We start from the raw sequence: 16,170 nt of genomic DNA on the forward strand, positions 1-16,170 counted from the left end.
GGAGGGGCTCAGTGTGACAGGGGAGCGGGGAGGGGCTCAGTGTGACTGAGGGAGGAGGGGCTCAGTGTGGCAGTGAGAGGGAGGGGCTCAGCGTGACAGGTGAGGGAGGAGGGGCTCAGTGTGACAGGTGAGGGAGGAGGGGCTCAGCGTGACAGTGAGGGGGAGGGGCTCAGCGTGACAGTGAGGGGGAGGGGCTCAGTGTGACAGTGAGGGAGGAGGGGCTCAGTGTGACAGTGATGGGGGAGGGGCTCAGTGTGACGGGGAAGGGGGAGGGGCTCAGTGTGACAGGGGAGGGGGAGGGGCTCAGTGTGACAGTGAGGGGGGAGGGGCTCAGAGTGACAGGGGAAGGGGGAGGGGGTTAATGGGAGCAGGACACAGGAGTGGTGTCCACGCTCAGGAGCACCAGCGAGGGGCGGCCCCACCCCCAGGACCCCCCCATCGCGAGGCGCCTGCGCACCCCACACTAACTCTGAGTCAGAATCAGCCTGCAAGGGGCTCGTGGGCAAGCCTGACAGTCACACAAGTCCAGCCACTAAAGGTGGGACCCAAGTTAACAAAGCTGCAACGTGCCCTGAAGACCAAGAGCCTCTAAAACAGAGTCCCCTCCAACTCTCCAAGGGGACTTTGAGGGCATCTGAGCCATCGTCATACCCCACGAGCCCAAGCCCACACCCCCTGCCCCCAACACCCCAGAGTCCTCAGGGACACTAGAGGGTCCAGGGTCCCGGCTCCACAAGACCCAGACATGCCCAAAATGGACATGTGACAGCCAACAAGTGGCCAAACACAGGCTTTGAAGTCCACAGACACAATCCCGTCCTCGCGCCTATTGCTGGAGAGCAAGTTCACAGGACAGCCCAACTGGTCCAGCGAAGACAGCTCGCTTCGCACAGCATTCAGCTGCCTCCTCCGCCGTTTTCTGACCTCGCCCCAGACATGCGAACACTCCATCCCTCAGAGCCCCCCCTCCTCCCCCCGCCGCACCCCCTCCTCCAGTGTGAGAAGCACGGACCCCGCTCCCCTCTCTCGCGTCAGTCATGTATTCATTTCTGTCAACTTTGGTGGGAAGAACACAAAATTTGGTCCTTAGCCCTCTGAGTGTGGACAATCGGTGCTCAGGGAACTCGTCTGAGCATCAATTTACCATCTGGAAAGGGTGATGTATGGCCAATGAAGGTTCCAGATAGAACTGGATGACCACCAAAGGGGACGGCGGGGAGGCTGACCCAGAGAACGGGGAGCGGCGTGCGAGGACAGAGGGGCAGGAACCGTGCGGGGGCCTAGGCGCGAGGGCCCCATGGACAAGCCGAGAGGGCCTGGGTTCCCAGCGCCATTTCTGAGATGTTGGCCACCAACGGGGATCCAAGAGAGCACGTGTGACCTCTCCTTCCAGACCCCACTCAGCAGGACCTTGGCTGAGCCCCCCACCCCTGCCCGCTGCGTGCAGTCAGATCCGCCCTTCTCTGCACCGCGTCCCCGAGCCGACCCGGGCCCAGGCTCTCCGCCATCCGCCGGTTCTTGCGCGTCTCCCCGAGGCGTGCACTCCCGAGGGCACAGTCCTTGCTGCCTGGCACAGGGCCCGGTACACGGTAGACCTTCACCGAGTGTGCAAACGAATGAATGAAAGCCTACCATGTACAAGGCCCTGGCGGCCAGAGGGAGCCCCGAAGCGAGGATGATGGAGGTGAGGCGGGTGATGGATGGGTGATGGCCAGGTCCGCAGTGATGGAGATGGGGTGCCGTGCCCAGGATGACAGAGGCCAGGTGGAGGTGATGGGAGCCCAGGATGCCCGGCCCACGGGGTCCCCAGGCCCTGGGACCCGGGAGTTGCCGGTGACATGAACCAGTGCTAGGTGATAGGAGCCAGGGTGATGGAGCCCGTGGGGATGGATACGTGTGACGTGGACCCCCAAAAGATTAGACGGCAAGGAGAAAAGACCCAGGACCCCCCCCAGCTGGACCTAGAAACTTCTAAAGACCAAGCTGGGACATGAGTCAAGAGCCTTTACAGCTACAGCCCAGCCTCGGCATCCAGCTCGACCCCCTGACCACGCCCACGTCAGGAACATAACATCCACCACGTGCAAAGCTTGGAGAATAATTTCCAAGGCCGAGAACCTTGCCGAGGACACCCTGGAACGGGGATCACTTCTGTCTGCCCAGCTCATGAAGAAATTCTGAAAAGGCACCTATCCCCTCCCTCCCCCCACCCATTTTCTAACTGGCAACCAAGTTTTCAGGCCGAGCATAAAGAGGTGCGGAAATACAACCTCTTGTGTGTTACAGAACATACGTGGCAGGTGCACATGTATACGATGCATCCAAGGCCGGGGGCTGCTGACAAGCTCATCCGACTGGTCCACTCTCAACCTCATTGGCAAACCAATCAGACAAAGAAAGCCCGAGGTCATTTTTGGCACTTTTGGGTACAAGTCACTGTGTGCAGACTGCACTGCAGGTAGACCTGGCGGAGAAGGGGGTGGGGCGCCGCGAGGCACGGCGGGAACTGACCTGAATCCTGGGGCTTCCGGGACACCGTTATCCTCCGGGGCCGGGGCTCTGTCGAGGGTGTGGTGCAGCAGCGAGGTCTGGAAGGTCCCATCCGGTCCTGAGGTCCCCGGCCAGCGCCAGCAGGGCAGCCAGGGAGGCAGGGCAGGGGAGGCGGCCGCGCCTGCTCAACCCACTCTTGTTCTTCCCTCTAGGAGGCGGCTGGCTGTGGCCTGTGAGCTGCCCTGGTGGCTGGGGCCTAGGGGCTGCTGTGGGGGAGCCGGTTAGAACCCCAGCCACAGGGGCAGGAGCCAGGGGCTGGGCGGGGGAGGTGAGGGGAGAGAGCTCCACGCCAGGACACGGAAGAGGGGGAGCCCACTGTGTCTGCTGGGCAGAGCTGGTGAGAAGGGGCGTCAAATTCCCTCCGACCCGTCAGCAGCATTGCCAGGAGGAGGCGATGGGGAGGGCGACGGTGAAGGGTCAGGGGTGGGGGGCCACGGCTGCCACCCGTCTGCCCCGCCGTGGCAGAAATGGACACACAGACGGGCTGTGGACAAAACTGCAGCGGGCCGGGGGCGGCAGCGGGGAGGGGGTCTGGAGGAGAAGTGGATGCTCAGGGTGTCCAGGCTTAGGGAGAGACCCAATCTGTCTCTCACTTCCAGTCACTCTCCACCATCTGTCTCTCTCACACATGCACAGACCCTCGCACACGCGCATGCTCCTACACACAGGCACGCCCACGCCCACACACACACACACACACACACACCCTGATCCAGGCACACATCTGCCCCCCACCCCAGGCCAGGGTCCCTCTGCACACTGAGCCCCACCCCCCCGGGCCAGGACCACACCTGAGGCAGTCACCCAGCACCAAGTGAGCACCAACCTGGTGCTGGGGGCCGTGCAGAAGCTGGGATAGAGGGGTGCCCCCTCTGCCCTGGACCGGGGCCCCAGGCTGCAGAAAAACTCGAAGCAGCGCACTCAGGAGAACAGACCGCGGGGAGGCTGGCTAAGGCCTGGCCTTTTGGGGTCATAATCAGGCCTAAGCAAAGGGAGGTAGGTTCCAGTCTGACCCGACCAGTCCCGAAAGGTCAGCTCTGGGGTGCCCTGGGGGTGGGGGGCTTCCCCCCAGTGGCGTGGTCCTCTGACCGCTGGGCCCAGAGGCCTCCAGCCACAGCCTCAGAGCCATGGCCCCTCCCATGAAGGTGAATCCCCAACTCTCTATGGATGTATCCCCAGAATGGCCCTGCCCCTCTCTGAGTTTGGGGTCTCCCCCTTGGCATGGGGGGCGCTGACAGGAGCACCCAGCCTGCTGACAGGCACACTTCCATTCAACTCCACCATCACCCAACAGCAAGCAAACAGATAAAGTGCTTTGTAAAGTGCAGGTATATAGGTAACGTTCCGAAACGCCCTGCCAGCCCCCGCCCCGGCCCCCGCCCGGCCCGCCCAAGGGCAATGGGAGGTCAGGGGGCGCTCTGCCCAGAGAGGCCCCTCGGCCGCGGGAAGGCAGAGATGGGGCTGTGGGCTGTCCGGGAAGTGCACAACTATCGAATCAGCCTAATAAATGCCTCCCGGGGGAGCGGGGTTCCCCCTCCTCTGCTGATTGAGTAACATCTGGCTTGAATTTGGCCTGACTCCCCGGGCCAGTTGGCTGCCGTCCTGCCCCCACCACCCAGCCTCTGCGGCCTCCTGACCGACCTCCACCCACCCACGGGTGGGCCCAGCATCTGCCGCGGAGACCGCCGCCCCGGGACCCCCATGTGATTGCAGGGCGCAGAGAGGGGCAGAGCCCGCGGTATCTCCTGAGAAGTACCAGGAGGCCACTATCAGCGGCACTGCCCCTTGCTGCCAGGCTGGCACACAAAACCAGGCCTCGTGAGAGCAGAGCTCAGGAGAAAGCTTTCCAAGGGCCCGCCAGACCCTGCCTCCACTCCAGACCCCAGCTCCAGAATGGCAGCTGTTGGTAAAAATCAGAAGGGGAGATCACAGCCCAGGGAGAACATTGTAGCCCAAGGCAGCTCCCTGCCTTCCTTGCTTCCTCTTAAGAGCTGAGATGGGGGGTAGGGTCCACTCAGTCCCTCCGGGGGAAGGGAGAAGGCCATGACTTCCCGCTCCCTTGGCAACCCCTGGCCTCCAGGCCAGTGATCCACATTGCCAGCAGGAGCCACTCTAAGCAGAAGGCAAAGTGAATTATGGGGAAACTGAGGCCCGGAAGGGGAGAGGTGGAACAAACAGTGGCTGGGCCTGGCTCCCTGGACTCCTTCCTCCTGGCCCCTTGCCCCCGCTTCCCCAGAGAGTCCTCACGCCCTCTGGTCTGGTCTTCCAGCACAGCATGGGGGTGGGGTTCCTGGAGGACGTCCCCACCAGTCAGTCTGCCCGAGGACGTGGGAGATCTTTCTGGTGCCAAATGCCTTCCCACTTCTGCTCTCTTGATGGGTGACTGCAGACAATCGCTCAGCCTTCAGGGCTCTTCCTGAATCTCAGTAAAACCAGAGGCAGCCTAGGGTAGGGAATTTTGACCTCCAGAGAGAGGTCGAGTCTTAACAGACATCAGGGAGCCAACCTTTCTCTCAGCCTCAGTTCCTCGACTGTAAAATAGGGGAGCTAACTGGGCAACCACGTGGGGTCATCTAGCCCTGATCAAAGGGAAGCCGTCTACATTGAGACCACAGTGGTAGCACCTGGAATCTGGCCTCTCGAACTTGGAGGGCAAGGATGGCAAGTCCACCACAATGCCTAGCACACTCCAGAAACACCCCAGAGCGGGATGGCCTTCCCAGGAGGGTCCGTGTAGTAGTCTCTGATCTATCTTAAACCAGGGTCTCTGCCTGATGGCCTAGAGGTTCCATCCATCCTTGTTTCTACTAGTGCAATTCTACGCTGAGCCTCGCTCCCTGAAGCTGATGACTTTTTTATAGAGCAGATTCCACATTTCTTCGCAAACGTTGCAAGCCTGCCGGCTCACCCGGTTCGCATTTGGCTCTGAGTCTGTTGTGGGGACTTCTAGGAAATCAGCAATGAGTGATTCTAATAATTGCTTGTTCTTGGAAACCTCCTAAAATAACTTGGCCAAATGAGGGTGGGGGTAGGGCAGGGCAGTCCTCGAAGATGACAATCCTCCTCCATTCCATCCGGGCTCTAGAGTTCTGGTTACTCATAAAAGAAGTTTTTGTGCACAGTTCCAAATGCTAATGAACTTCCAGGAAATATCACCAAAATGATGTTGGCATCGTTAGGATGTGTTTTTCAAGAACTTTTGCTAGCTGCTCCTGTTTCCTGCAGGCTCCAAGTGCATAAAGTAAGTCAGTTTCTGGGAATGCCTTATTGGAGCTGCATCTTAATGGTAGAACTGATGACATCAGATTTGCAGAACCTCCCCGTCTAGAGGCCTCGGAGTCCACACCTCCAGATACTGTGCATTCTCTCCTCCCAGAGGTGACACTTTCCATAGCTTCGTCTCCATCTACCCACGATGTGCCTCTGGTTTCTGAGCAAGTCAGCATTTTTGGCCTTATGTCCTTAATTGTCATCTCTCTTCAGCTTAGTGGACAGTCTGGTGTCACCTGAGTTCCTGAAGGGCCACAGCTATGATCAAAGTGCTTGGGGCACAGTCCCAGCCCGACAGGCACCTGCCTCTGGGAAGCTGCCATCATCTCCCCATGTATTTGGGGGCGTCCCTTGCCCCCCCATGCTGTCTTCACAACCATCGCGATGGCCTGGCCCCATCTCAGTCCCGACCTCAATGAGCTTCCGTTACTAGAAAGAGGCAATCAGATCTGACCGGCCCCAAGGTCACGGCTTCACGCTGGTCTGGCGAGTGGGCGTTTAGCACCTTCCCCTGGGAGAAGAGCTAAGCCGCAGAAACGAGCTTGGGTTACATTCCAGGGTCCGGCCAACTTGGCAGCCCCAGTGGGTCAAGGCTGGTGTGCAGCCAGCCATGAGTCTAACACAACTAAAAAAGCATAAAACAGTGCTTTGCCGCACAGATATACTCTCACGGGCAAGTTCATCGGCAGTGCCATGCGCAATCCATTATGTCGGCCGCCATGTTCTTCCTGACACTCCTCCTAAGTGTCTCTCCTCCACATCTCTCCTAATGCATCTGGAACCCAGTTTCCCGGGGGTCCAAATGCTACCTCTGCGGTAGCTAGTGCAGAGCGGAGCGCTGCAGGCCATGGGTGGAGAGCAGAGTCCCCTTTGCCATCTCCAGTCTCAACACAGCCAGTCCTACCCAAGCAAAGTCCTGTCCAAGCAAGCCCCGAGGCTCTGTCGCCAGTTCTGCATGTCCAAGTCTCATGAGAGGCTAGAACTGGGGTTTCAACTCTGAAGCATCAAGGGGGCCCTTCATCGTGGACATCTGAGCTTCAACAGACGCTGGAGCTGCAGTCTTGGCTCTGGAACATCCAGAGGACCCTCTTTCTGGATGCACAAGTTACACTGGAGTCTGGAGCTGTGGTCTTGGCTCTAGAACATCAAATGGGCCACTCATCATGGAATCTGAGCTTCACTAGAGGCCAGATCTGGACTCTTCGCTCTGGAACATCAGGAGGACCCCTCGTTTTAGATGTTCAAGCTTCATCAAAGGCTGGAACTGGGGTCTCAGCTCTGGAACATCAAGGGGAGCCTCATTCTCGAGGTCCAAGCTTCATCCAAGACTGGAGCAGAGGTCTAGGCTCTAGAACATCAAGGTCACTCACCATGGACATATAAGCTTTGCTGGAGCCTGGGGCTCAGGTCTTGGCTCTAGAGCATAGAGAGGCCACTCATCACGGGCATCTGAGTTTCATCGGAGGCTGGAGCTGCAGGCTTCACTCTGGAACATCAAGGGGACTGTCATTCTGGATGCAACATCTTCATTGGGTCTGGAGATGGGGTCTGGGCTCTGGAACATCAAGGGGTCCCTTCATCATGGACATCTGAGCTCCATCAGAAGGAGGATGGGGCTCCCATCATGGGCAGGATTCTTCTGGACCCTCGGCCCCCTCTTGGCTGAGATAGGCTCATCTCAGTGAGACACACTCTGGAGTCCATCTTCCTCTTGTCTCAACGCTGCCTGGACCATGACTCAGCTCCATCCGTGTTGCCATCTACGTCAGGGCCTGGGGTTAAGTCTCCTTGGCCGAGACATGGCCATGGATGCCAACGTGGTTCTTTCTGCAAAGGGGCCACACTCAGCCCCATGCTCTCTCGGTGGGACTCGCCTATAGTCCTCTTGAGGCACCTCCCTGCAGGGGTGGAGGGAGGAGGGAGGAAGAGGAGAGAGGAGGAGGAGGAGAGCGTAGGAAGGAGGTGATGGAGGTGGCAGTGTGGATGGTGGCAGCGGCAGCGCTCAGCCTCTCCTTTCCCACCAATTGTGTGTCCAGGGCATCTGCTCCAGCAAAGCCCGGTGTGCCGACTCCAGGACTCCACGTGGACTTGGGTCTACGGCTCCTTTGCCCTTGAGCCCCTCTGACCCCATTTGGCCAACAGCCCCACTTTCCTGAGCTGGGTCTCGGAGGCATGAGGCATGGGGACAGGGGCTCCTCTGTAATCTCCTCAGGGTCCCGCTCAGCTCAGTGACCACCCTGGGAGCTGAGTGTTGGCCCTGGGTCACAACCAGGCTGGCCACGCCCTCACCACCTGTCCTGCCCCCTGCAGGGCCCTGGGAGCGCAGAGGTGGGGAGGAAGAGCAGAGGTGGGGAGGAAGAGTCGCAGCCTGGGGCGGCCCCTCTGACGCTGCGCTCAGCTCAGACGTCTTCCACCACCTCCCCAACATTCCTTTCTGCAAAAGAACCCAGCATCCTAAAGCCATTAGAAGAAGGGGGACCAGCCCGAGTTAGTTCACCCCAACATACATCCATCTCAGGATTCCACGGGGCCAGCTTTGCCTCGGGGCCCCAGCGGCCCCCAGGGATCAGAGCTGCTCCCCTACCCCCCACCCCGGCCTCCCGCCCCCCATAAGCCCCAGGGGAGGGCGGCCCCAGCCAGACAGGGACCCGTCATTCAGCCCTCCTCATATTAGTAGCACATTCATCACTTCTTGTTAAGGCAAGAAACACATTTATTGAGAGCACAACAGGGTGAGCCCAGCCGCAGGTCGGGCGCTTCCAAGCCGCTTCGCACGCGCCTCACAACAACCCTGTGAGGTAGGTGTCCAAGCCTGTGTCCCAGGCGCGGACAGTGAAGGCTCGCCGGCACCCCGAGGCTCAGGGCTCTCGAGGGGCGGGGCGGGGTCCAGCCCACGTGTCTGAGCCTCAGATCTGTGATGTCCATCAGTCAGAGGGCGGGTGGCTAGGCAAGGAGAGGCCGGGAGGGCATGCCCCTCCGCGCAGGGGGCGGCCCTGGTCCAGAGTCTTTGGGTCCGGCCTGTCCCGCGGGAACGTGTGCAGGGTGTCCCTGTGGCTGTGGAGGCTGAGAGAGACACAGGCGCAGATGAAGGGGCCTGCTCCCAGTCTCACTGGTGGATAACAGTTCTCATGCAGGCGGGGGGTGAGGAGATGAGAGCAGCACCCAGGACTGAACACCATTGGACAACACCGGAGAAGGCCCTGGCTCCCAGCGGCCATGGAGGACCCGGGGGACACCCGGTCACCAGCTTCTGCCCCTCTGTCTAGCTTCCCCCAACCTCTGGGCTCCCACACATCACCCCCTCCCCCAGTCTCCTCCCTCTTGAGAGATTTCCAGAAGCCTACCACTGGTGCTGATGCCCGCCTGCACCTGTAAGCTCTGACGGTTCTCGCTCCCCTAACCCAAAATCTGGAACTGGAGGCCCTTCTAAAAACCACCCCAGCTAATCGCATCCAAAGCACCACCAATTAAGCGTGGATATGTTGTAAAATATCGGCCTCCTCCGCAGGTTTCTAAGAGTTCTCCTTGATCGCCCCCCACCACGGCCCAACTCTGGCCTCAGCCCCATCCCACCCCCAAACTTGTTAAATCTCTGTATTCCCTCCCTCGCTGCCTCCGCAGAGCTGGCCGCGGCTTCCCTGACACCCTCCACTCCACGTGACAGACGGGGACTCTGCGACCAGCGCCCACAGGCTGCAGGGCACCGGGCCACAGTGGGGCCCGCCCGAAGGGCGAGGAATGAGGCCATCTGGGTGCCAGGTAACAACGCGCTTGTTTTCACATAAACCATCTCACCGAATCCCGCAATACCCGCGCCAGGTAAACGTGATTGTTTCCAGATTCCAGGTGAGCAAGCACGGCCAGGCCACACACGCACAGGGGGGCGGCCTCGAACCCGGACCTTGATTCCCGGGGCCAGCGTATGGGCTGCCGCGAGGCTCGCGGCACCACGTTCTCAGTGCTTACAGCGTTCTCTGAACACATCCTGTCATGATGCACCCATTGCACAGGTGGGAAAACCAAGGCTTGGGGTGGTTCAGGCAACCTGCTCGAGGCCACTACATTGGCAAATGGGGACAATGGGGACGCCAGGACCAGAATTCAAAAGAGCAAGACCTCCAAGGCCCCGGCCTTGACTTGTGCCCGTGGAGTGTGCTCTGGGCGTGAGAGCAGATGAACAGGGTCAAGGTCTGGGGTCCAATCCCTCCGAGGTTTCCGGGTGCCCTCGCTGCATCTCAGACTTGGCACAGGGCCCAGCAGATTAATTGACACCAATGGTGGGGACAAGGACATTTCAGTGGAGACCTCCTCAGCCAGAGAGGGTGTGGGCATGACCAGGGCGTCCCTCCCACCTGGGAATTCCCAAATGCCACATCAGCAAAACCGCTGGGACCACAACACAAGTGAGAACACTTCAGCCTAAAAGTGAAGATTTATTCTAGACACAAATCCTTCCAAAAATGTGCAGAAGACAGGCATTTCCTTCTGGATGGACCCTCCTGTGGCTGCCCTCCGGGCTGCACCTGCCCCGGGGGGTGAGCCCCACCCCCCCAGAGGCTGGAACCCCCAAAATTTTCCTTGAAGAGTCTTGGCCGAGAAAACACACTTTCCTCTTAAAGGAACACATGTGGATTCAACTTGAACATCAACCGACAGTTAATTCAGCTCTTCGCGTCCATTAAAAACCCTGCCTCGCCCATCAGTGAACATCTATTAGGCGCCTACTAGCACAGGAGACAGTGCTATAAAGGGCCACAGAAGCACAGATCTCAGAGGAAGGGATGGGGTTCAAGTGCAGCTTGGGGGCTGTGACACCACTGAGCCTCCGCTTTCTCACCTGCCCTCGGGAGACGGGGTCCCCAGCCCTGCGCCTGTTTCAGGGGGAAGGTGAGGTGAAAACACTGGGCACCTGAGAGAGTCCCTCATCCTGGGTCACACACAGGCCTAAGCTTCGAGAAGCCTGAGGCCCCCGGGGAGCAGACGCCTAAACACAGATTCACAGTCCCCTGGGAAGAAGGCCCTAGCCCCCTGTCCCTCCCATGGGGACCCTTGGGAGCACCAATCCAAGGCCCCCTCTGCTCTCACAAGTTCTCCAGGACAGGGGGTGTCCACACAGCCTCATGGCAAGGGCTCCTCGGCAAAGCCCAAGGGAAGGGAGTCATCGGATAGTCTGTGCCAGTGTCCCTGGCGGCGGGGGGGTGGCTGCTCAGGTGTGGGGGCCGCACATTACGGTAACTCAGGCTAATGCAAGAAGTGGCCAGGCTGACAGCAGCGACGGCCACATGGAGCGCCAGGGCCCGCCCACCAAGGCTGCGAAAGCTGGAAGCAGAGTGGGGGGGGGGGTCCAAGCAGGAGACAGGCTGGGGGGTGCAGAACTCAAGCCCACCTGGGATGCCCTTTGGGGAGGACAGAGCAGAGTGCTCCTCCCCCACATGCACGAGACTGGGGTCAGGAAAGGAACTCGGGGGTCTCCTGAAGACCCCCCACAACCCCAAGTGACCCCTACTCTCTTCTCTGATGCGGACAAGCTTCTAACTCGGACCCAGTTGAGCTCTGGGTGGCCATGACCCTTTCCAGAGCCCTGCCAGAGCACAGTGGGGACAGGGACACCAGCCACCGCTACTGGGAGGCCTGGCTGGCAGGCTCCTGGTGGGGGACAGTCCGCTCCGGGCTCTGACGCCCAGCCGAGCCTAAAACTCGACTCCCTCGTCTACAAGCCACCTACAGACCGGTGCACACCCCAAAACACCAGGAGGCGTGCGGGACACAGGGTCTGACGGCCCTGCCCTAACTTGGCTCCAGGCCCGCAGATGGGACCGCACACTGATTCTTCTTCGCCTCGAAGCCAGGGAAAGAAGGAAGAGGCCGGGAGGAAATCAGCCACAAGGGCCTCTCCCCTAAAGAGCAGAAGGGGGTTAATCCCCCAAAGCGGGGACCCAGAAGCCCTTCCTCACGCTCCGTCTACACCATCCGCCTCTCCCTGCCTGGCAAACTGAACCCGGGGCGCACACAGCTGCCTACAGAAGCCGTCACACGCAGACACGGCACCCACAGACAGAGGAAAGCCAACGCTGTTACCCCAGCCAGCTTCAACCTCCACGTGAGAAGCAGAAGGCGGGATGGAAAAGGGTGGGGAGGAGGTTCCAAGGAAGGAAAAAAGCCGTCACTTGTTAATGAAACCAGTATTTACCCCGGGCTGACTTGCTAAACACTTGCAGACGGCTCAGCCTCCGTCCTACACGTTCCGCTGACTGTGGAAATACAGTCCGAGCGTAGGGTCCAGGCTGACTGTTTCCTCACTCGGAACCGGCAAACTGGAAGGAAAGTTCCAGACACAACCTCCAACACACAGCCAGTGAGCGAGAGCCAGCGTGTGACGAGCCTGGTCAGAGCTGACCCAGCCCCCGGCCTCAGCAGCACCCGGCGAGGCGAGGCGAGGCGTTCCGGTGATCACAGAAAAGGAGACCGAGGGCCAGAGAAGACGGGTGCCGTGCCCAGCACTGCAGTCGGGGAAGCGGGCCCGGGGCCTGCTGGGTCCTCATGTCTAACACGAGACACAGCCGGCCCAAGTTTCATTGACACCCAACACGACAGCCCCGGTTTTCAAACAACACACGTCACGTGCAAGTCCGTGAGATACAATACAAAGGTTGTTAACAGGTTCATCGGGAGCGAAATACAAACTTGGTAAAAGGTTTTGACATCTGCCGCTTGCGTCTGGTTACAATTCATGAGCTGACCGTTCACCCCCGTACCCATTCCACACATATGGAAGGCGCCCCCTACCACTGGCTTGGAACTGTGTTAGGCACCCAGGCTGCTGGCATTTGAGCCCAGAGGTTGTTAATCAAGAGAGGGGACGTTGGGAGGGGGGTGTGCAATGTCTTCGATGGCTGGTGCCTAATGTTTTAGGGGGGAGGACACTGCCAGGAGAGATCTCTGGGGGAGAGACGGGAGTAAGTGCCGCCCACAGGCAAGACAGAGGTAGGCAAGTCATGGCGGACACTTCCAACCTTCTACAGAGGTGAGCATGAACGCGTACCCCAGGAGGGTCCCCCCGGCATAAAGCTTCCTCCCCTATCTGCTCCTCCAGTACCGTACAGACCCGGCGTTCTATCCCACGGTGTCCCCCCGACTGTCTGGCAAAGCGATGTCCTGCGAACCTGCGCCTCCTGGCCTCTCACCCCCCACCCCCAGCAGCCCCCGGGGGCACGCGCCCAGCCAGTTCAGAACCCCGGCTCCAAGTCCTGGGGTTACAGCAATCCTCACAACAGCCCTGCGAGGTGGGCCCGCGGTCCCCCCGGAAGACAGACTCAAGCTGTCACGGTCAGTATAAACCACACACATTTGTCCAGCTCCAGGGTCCTGGCTCTCCCTCCACACCCACGCTCCAAGGCGGTGACTAGACCGCAGAATTCTAAGCAGACACCCCGAGACCTCGGCCATGTCCTGCACAGGCAGCCGTGTGCTAACGGGGGCCGGGGGGTCCCGCCTGGCCTGGGACCCTCATGGACGCTCGGGGCCACGTCCAGGGTTTGCAAAGTGCCCTGCGCCAGGCCTGCCGGTGCGTGATTCCGTGCCGACCCCCGCACCGGGCACGGTCCTTGTCACCCACAGGTACAATCATCTCCCCCGGTTTTCTCTAAGCAGAGCCCGGCATTAACTCATCTTGAAAGGGACAGGAACAGCTCTCAGATCGTCACCATGCAAGTTCAGGGCGTCCTAATGACTTGAAAGCCTGCTCACGGCCAGAACCAGGCATTCATCTCAGACCCCCCAGCCGTCACCCGGGCCTCTTGAGGGCATGGGTTATGATTTCCGGCCACCCAGGGGCACAGTTTGCTGATTACTCATCAACCTAGTTTTGTTAAGGAACGAAGTCGGAGAGGGCAATCACACTTGCGACAGCACTCGGCTCCGGAAGCTGGAGCTGGACCGAGGCCCGCGCCTTCTGCTGGGACACCAACACCCTAGTATAGCACTAGCTCGCTTTAAAAAATGTCCGTCGACTGTGAAGACATGAAGGGGTGAAGGGGTGGATGAAGACATGAAGGGGTGAATTACAACCAGGGCCGCCTGGCAGAGGAAGCGGAAAGGCTAAAGGCAAAGCTCACAGCAGGGACCATGCACCAGGCAGGGGGGCCTGCGCTCACGGGCAGGGGGCCCTCTCGGGCCCTGGCCCCGGATCCATGTCGCGGTGTGTGATGCCCGGGAAAGCGCCATGGGGACAGAAGCCGTGTGGGTGACGGTGGCAGATGAGTCCAGCTGGGACGTGCTCAGAGCAGGGATCCCGGAGGAGGAAGCGGTAACAAGGGCGTTCGCTTCATGACCACAGCCCACGGCACGACGCAGCCCGCCCAAAATGAGGAGGTTTGCTTTCAGGGAAGGGAGAGGCCAAAGCACCAGGACAAGAAATAGAGGTCAAGTGCGCAGATGGATGGATGGATGGATGGATGGAACCAATGCCGGAAGTCAGTGCTGGCCTTCCGAGCCTCGATGCTGGGATAGACACGTGCGTGAGTTAATTCTGCCGCAGGCAAACAGCGCTCAGTGCTATAGTAGAGGGCTCAGTAAGAGGAAGCTGGGGGCAGAGGGTGTTCTAGAAAAGTAGGGCAAGCCCTCCGTCGGTGACACCCCTCCCTGAGTGGCCTCAATGACCTTTGAGCCCCAGTTAGTTTGTGGTGGGACACGAAGGGGAAGCCCCAGAAAAATCTGGGGTCTGTTCTGCTCCTCGGATAGGGAATTTAAGTGCCCTGTTGAAGAAAGACCAAAGGGGATCCTCCACAGTCCTGGCCCAGTACGTCCCATCAAGCAAGGCCTCGGGGACATCGGCCCACTCGTTGGAGGATGCTGGGAGTGCAGAGGGCAGCAGATGGCCTCTCGTGAGTCCCCAGGAGGTGGGAAATGGCGGTCCAAGGGGCCGGCTTCCTCAAGGTGAAGGGGGTGGGTGGCAAGGCTGGCGGGAAGTCACCAGCTATATCCACACGAGATGCTGTGCACGGCTGTTTGGACCTTGGAGGGTCAAAGAGATATTCCTGTCCCGCAAGAGTGAACAGAGGGTGCGGTTTGGAGTCTGCAAATCCTAACTGCGTGAACGCACCCTGGGAAAGTGAGCTTAGATGTTGCCAGGCTGCCAAACGGAAGACGTCCCCGCCACCCGCTTCCAGGGAGAAGCAAGTCCTCATCAAATAGGCCCGCAAGGCCGTCTAGATGGACCCCACAGCTGCTACCTGAATCTCCTTAAAACCATCCTCATTTGAGTGTCTGCCTGGCCTGCCCCTTGGACGCCTCCAGGGACGGAGGGCCCACTGTGTCCCAAGGACACCCATCCCATCTCTGACTGATCTCACCAGAAAGCCATGACCCAGTGGACTTGGACAAACAGTTCACAGAAGATAAAGTACAATCGGTTAACAGATATATGTGAAAATGCTCAACCTTCATTAGTCATCAAAGCAACGCAAGTTAAAATGACAGAAAAACACTTTTTGACAGAGATAAGCTAGCAACATCTTAACAAAATGCTAATACATTGCTGCACATTGTAAAATGCTACAAGTCTTCGGAAATTAGTCGATATCCACACAAACGACCCTGGCCTTTCATTCAAGAAGCTCAGCCCTAGGAAAGTCATCCATTCATTCATTCATTCACTCATTCGCCGTCCACGTATTCCTCCATCCGTCCACCTTCTCACCCAACAAGCATCCACACAGCATCTACAACATGTCGGGCTCTGGGTGTACAAAGATCAATTCGACAAGCTCCTTGCCCTTAAGGGGCTCACAGTCTAGCAGGAGAAACCGGCATGCTAGGAAGCAATGGTCATTTCTGGGTGAAGGAAAGGAATTTGTAAGAATGAAAAAGTGCATATGCAAAGCCATTCGCTGCGGTGTAATTCATGACATTCGGATTAAAAAAAAAAGGCAAGTTACACATAACGATAGCAGATTGGTGCTGCAGGTGATGTACAACCACTCGATGGGACACGCCGCAGCCAGGGAGGCAATGACTTTTTTTTATGGAAAAAAACTACACACTGATGACAAAATATTAAATGGAGAATGTAGGATGTAGGTGGTGAAAAAGGCAAGGTTTAAAAACCGGATGCTTATTTAAAAAAAAAAAAAAAAAGATGTCCATTTAAAAAAAAAAAAAAGATGCCCATAGACAAAAATGTGATGGGGGGGAAGTAGCAGAGTGATGTGACAGCGTGATGGGGGCCCTCCTCCTAGGTCACATGACACCCACACCATTCACATCAGGAACACAAGGGAGTCCTTGGCCTGTCTGCCCCAGAGACCCAGCCTCCGGCCTCTGGAAGGCCGGCCCTGAGGCCGAGCTTCTGGA

At 58.8% G+C, this 16,170-nt stretch overlaps 1 protein-coding gene across 2 annotated transcripts in view; it reads right to left on the reverse strand.

The window, feature by feature from the left end:
- Positions 1-8,509: 8,509 nt before the first annotated feature.
- The window catches only part of LOC120245760 (retinoic acid receptor RXR-beta-like), a 32,794-nt gene continuing 25,133 nt past the window's right edge, over positions 8,510-16,170 (reverse strand). For both annotated transcript variants that reach the window (XM_039252965.1, XM_039252960.1), the window contains one exon: positions 8,510-8,883. In XM_039252965.1, coding sequence (XP_039108896.1) covers positions 8,764-8,883 — 120 coding nt within the window. In that variant the 3' untranslated portion in view covers positions 8,510-8,763. The remainder of the gene's footprint in view (positions 8,884-16,170) is intronic.

Source organism: Hyaena hyaena, unplaced genomic scaffold (assembly GCF_003009895.1).
Source record: "Hyaena hyaena isolate Hyena2069 unplaced genomic scaffold, ASM300989v1 scaffold_427, whole genome shotgun sequence".
Lineage (NCBI taxonomy): Eukaryota > Metazoa > Chordata > Mammalia > Carnivora > Hyaenidae > Hyaena > Hyaena hyaena.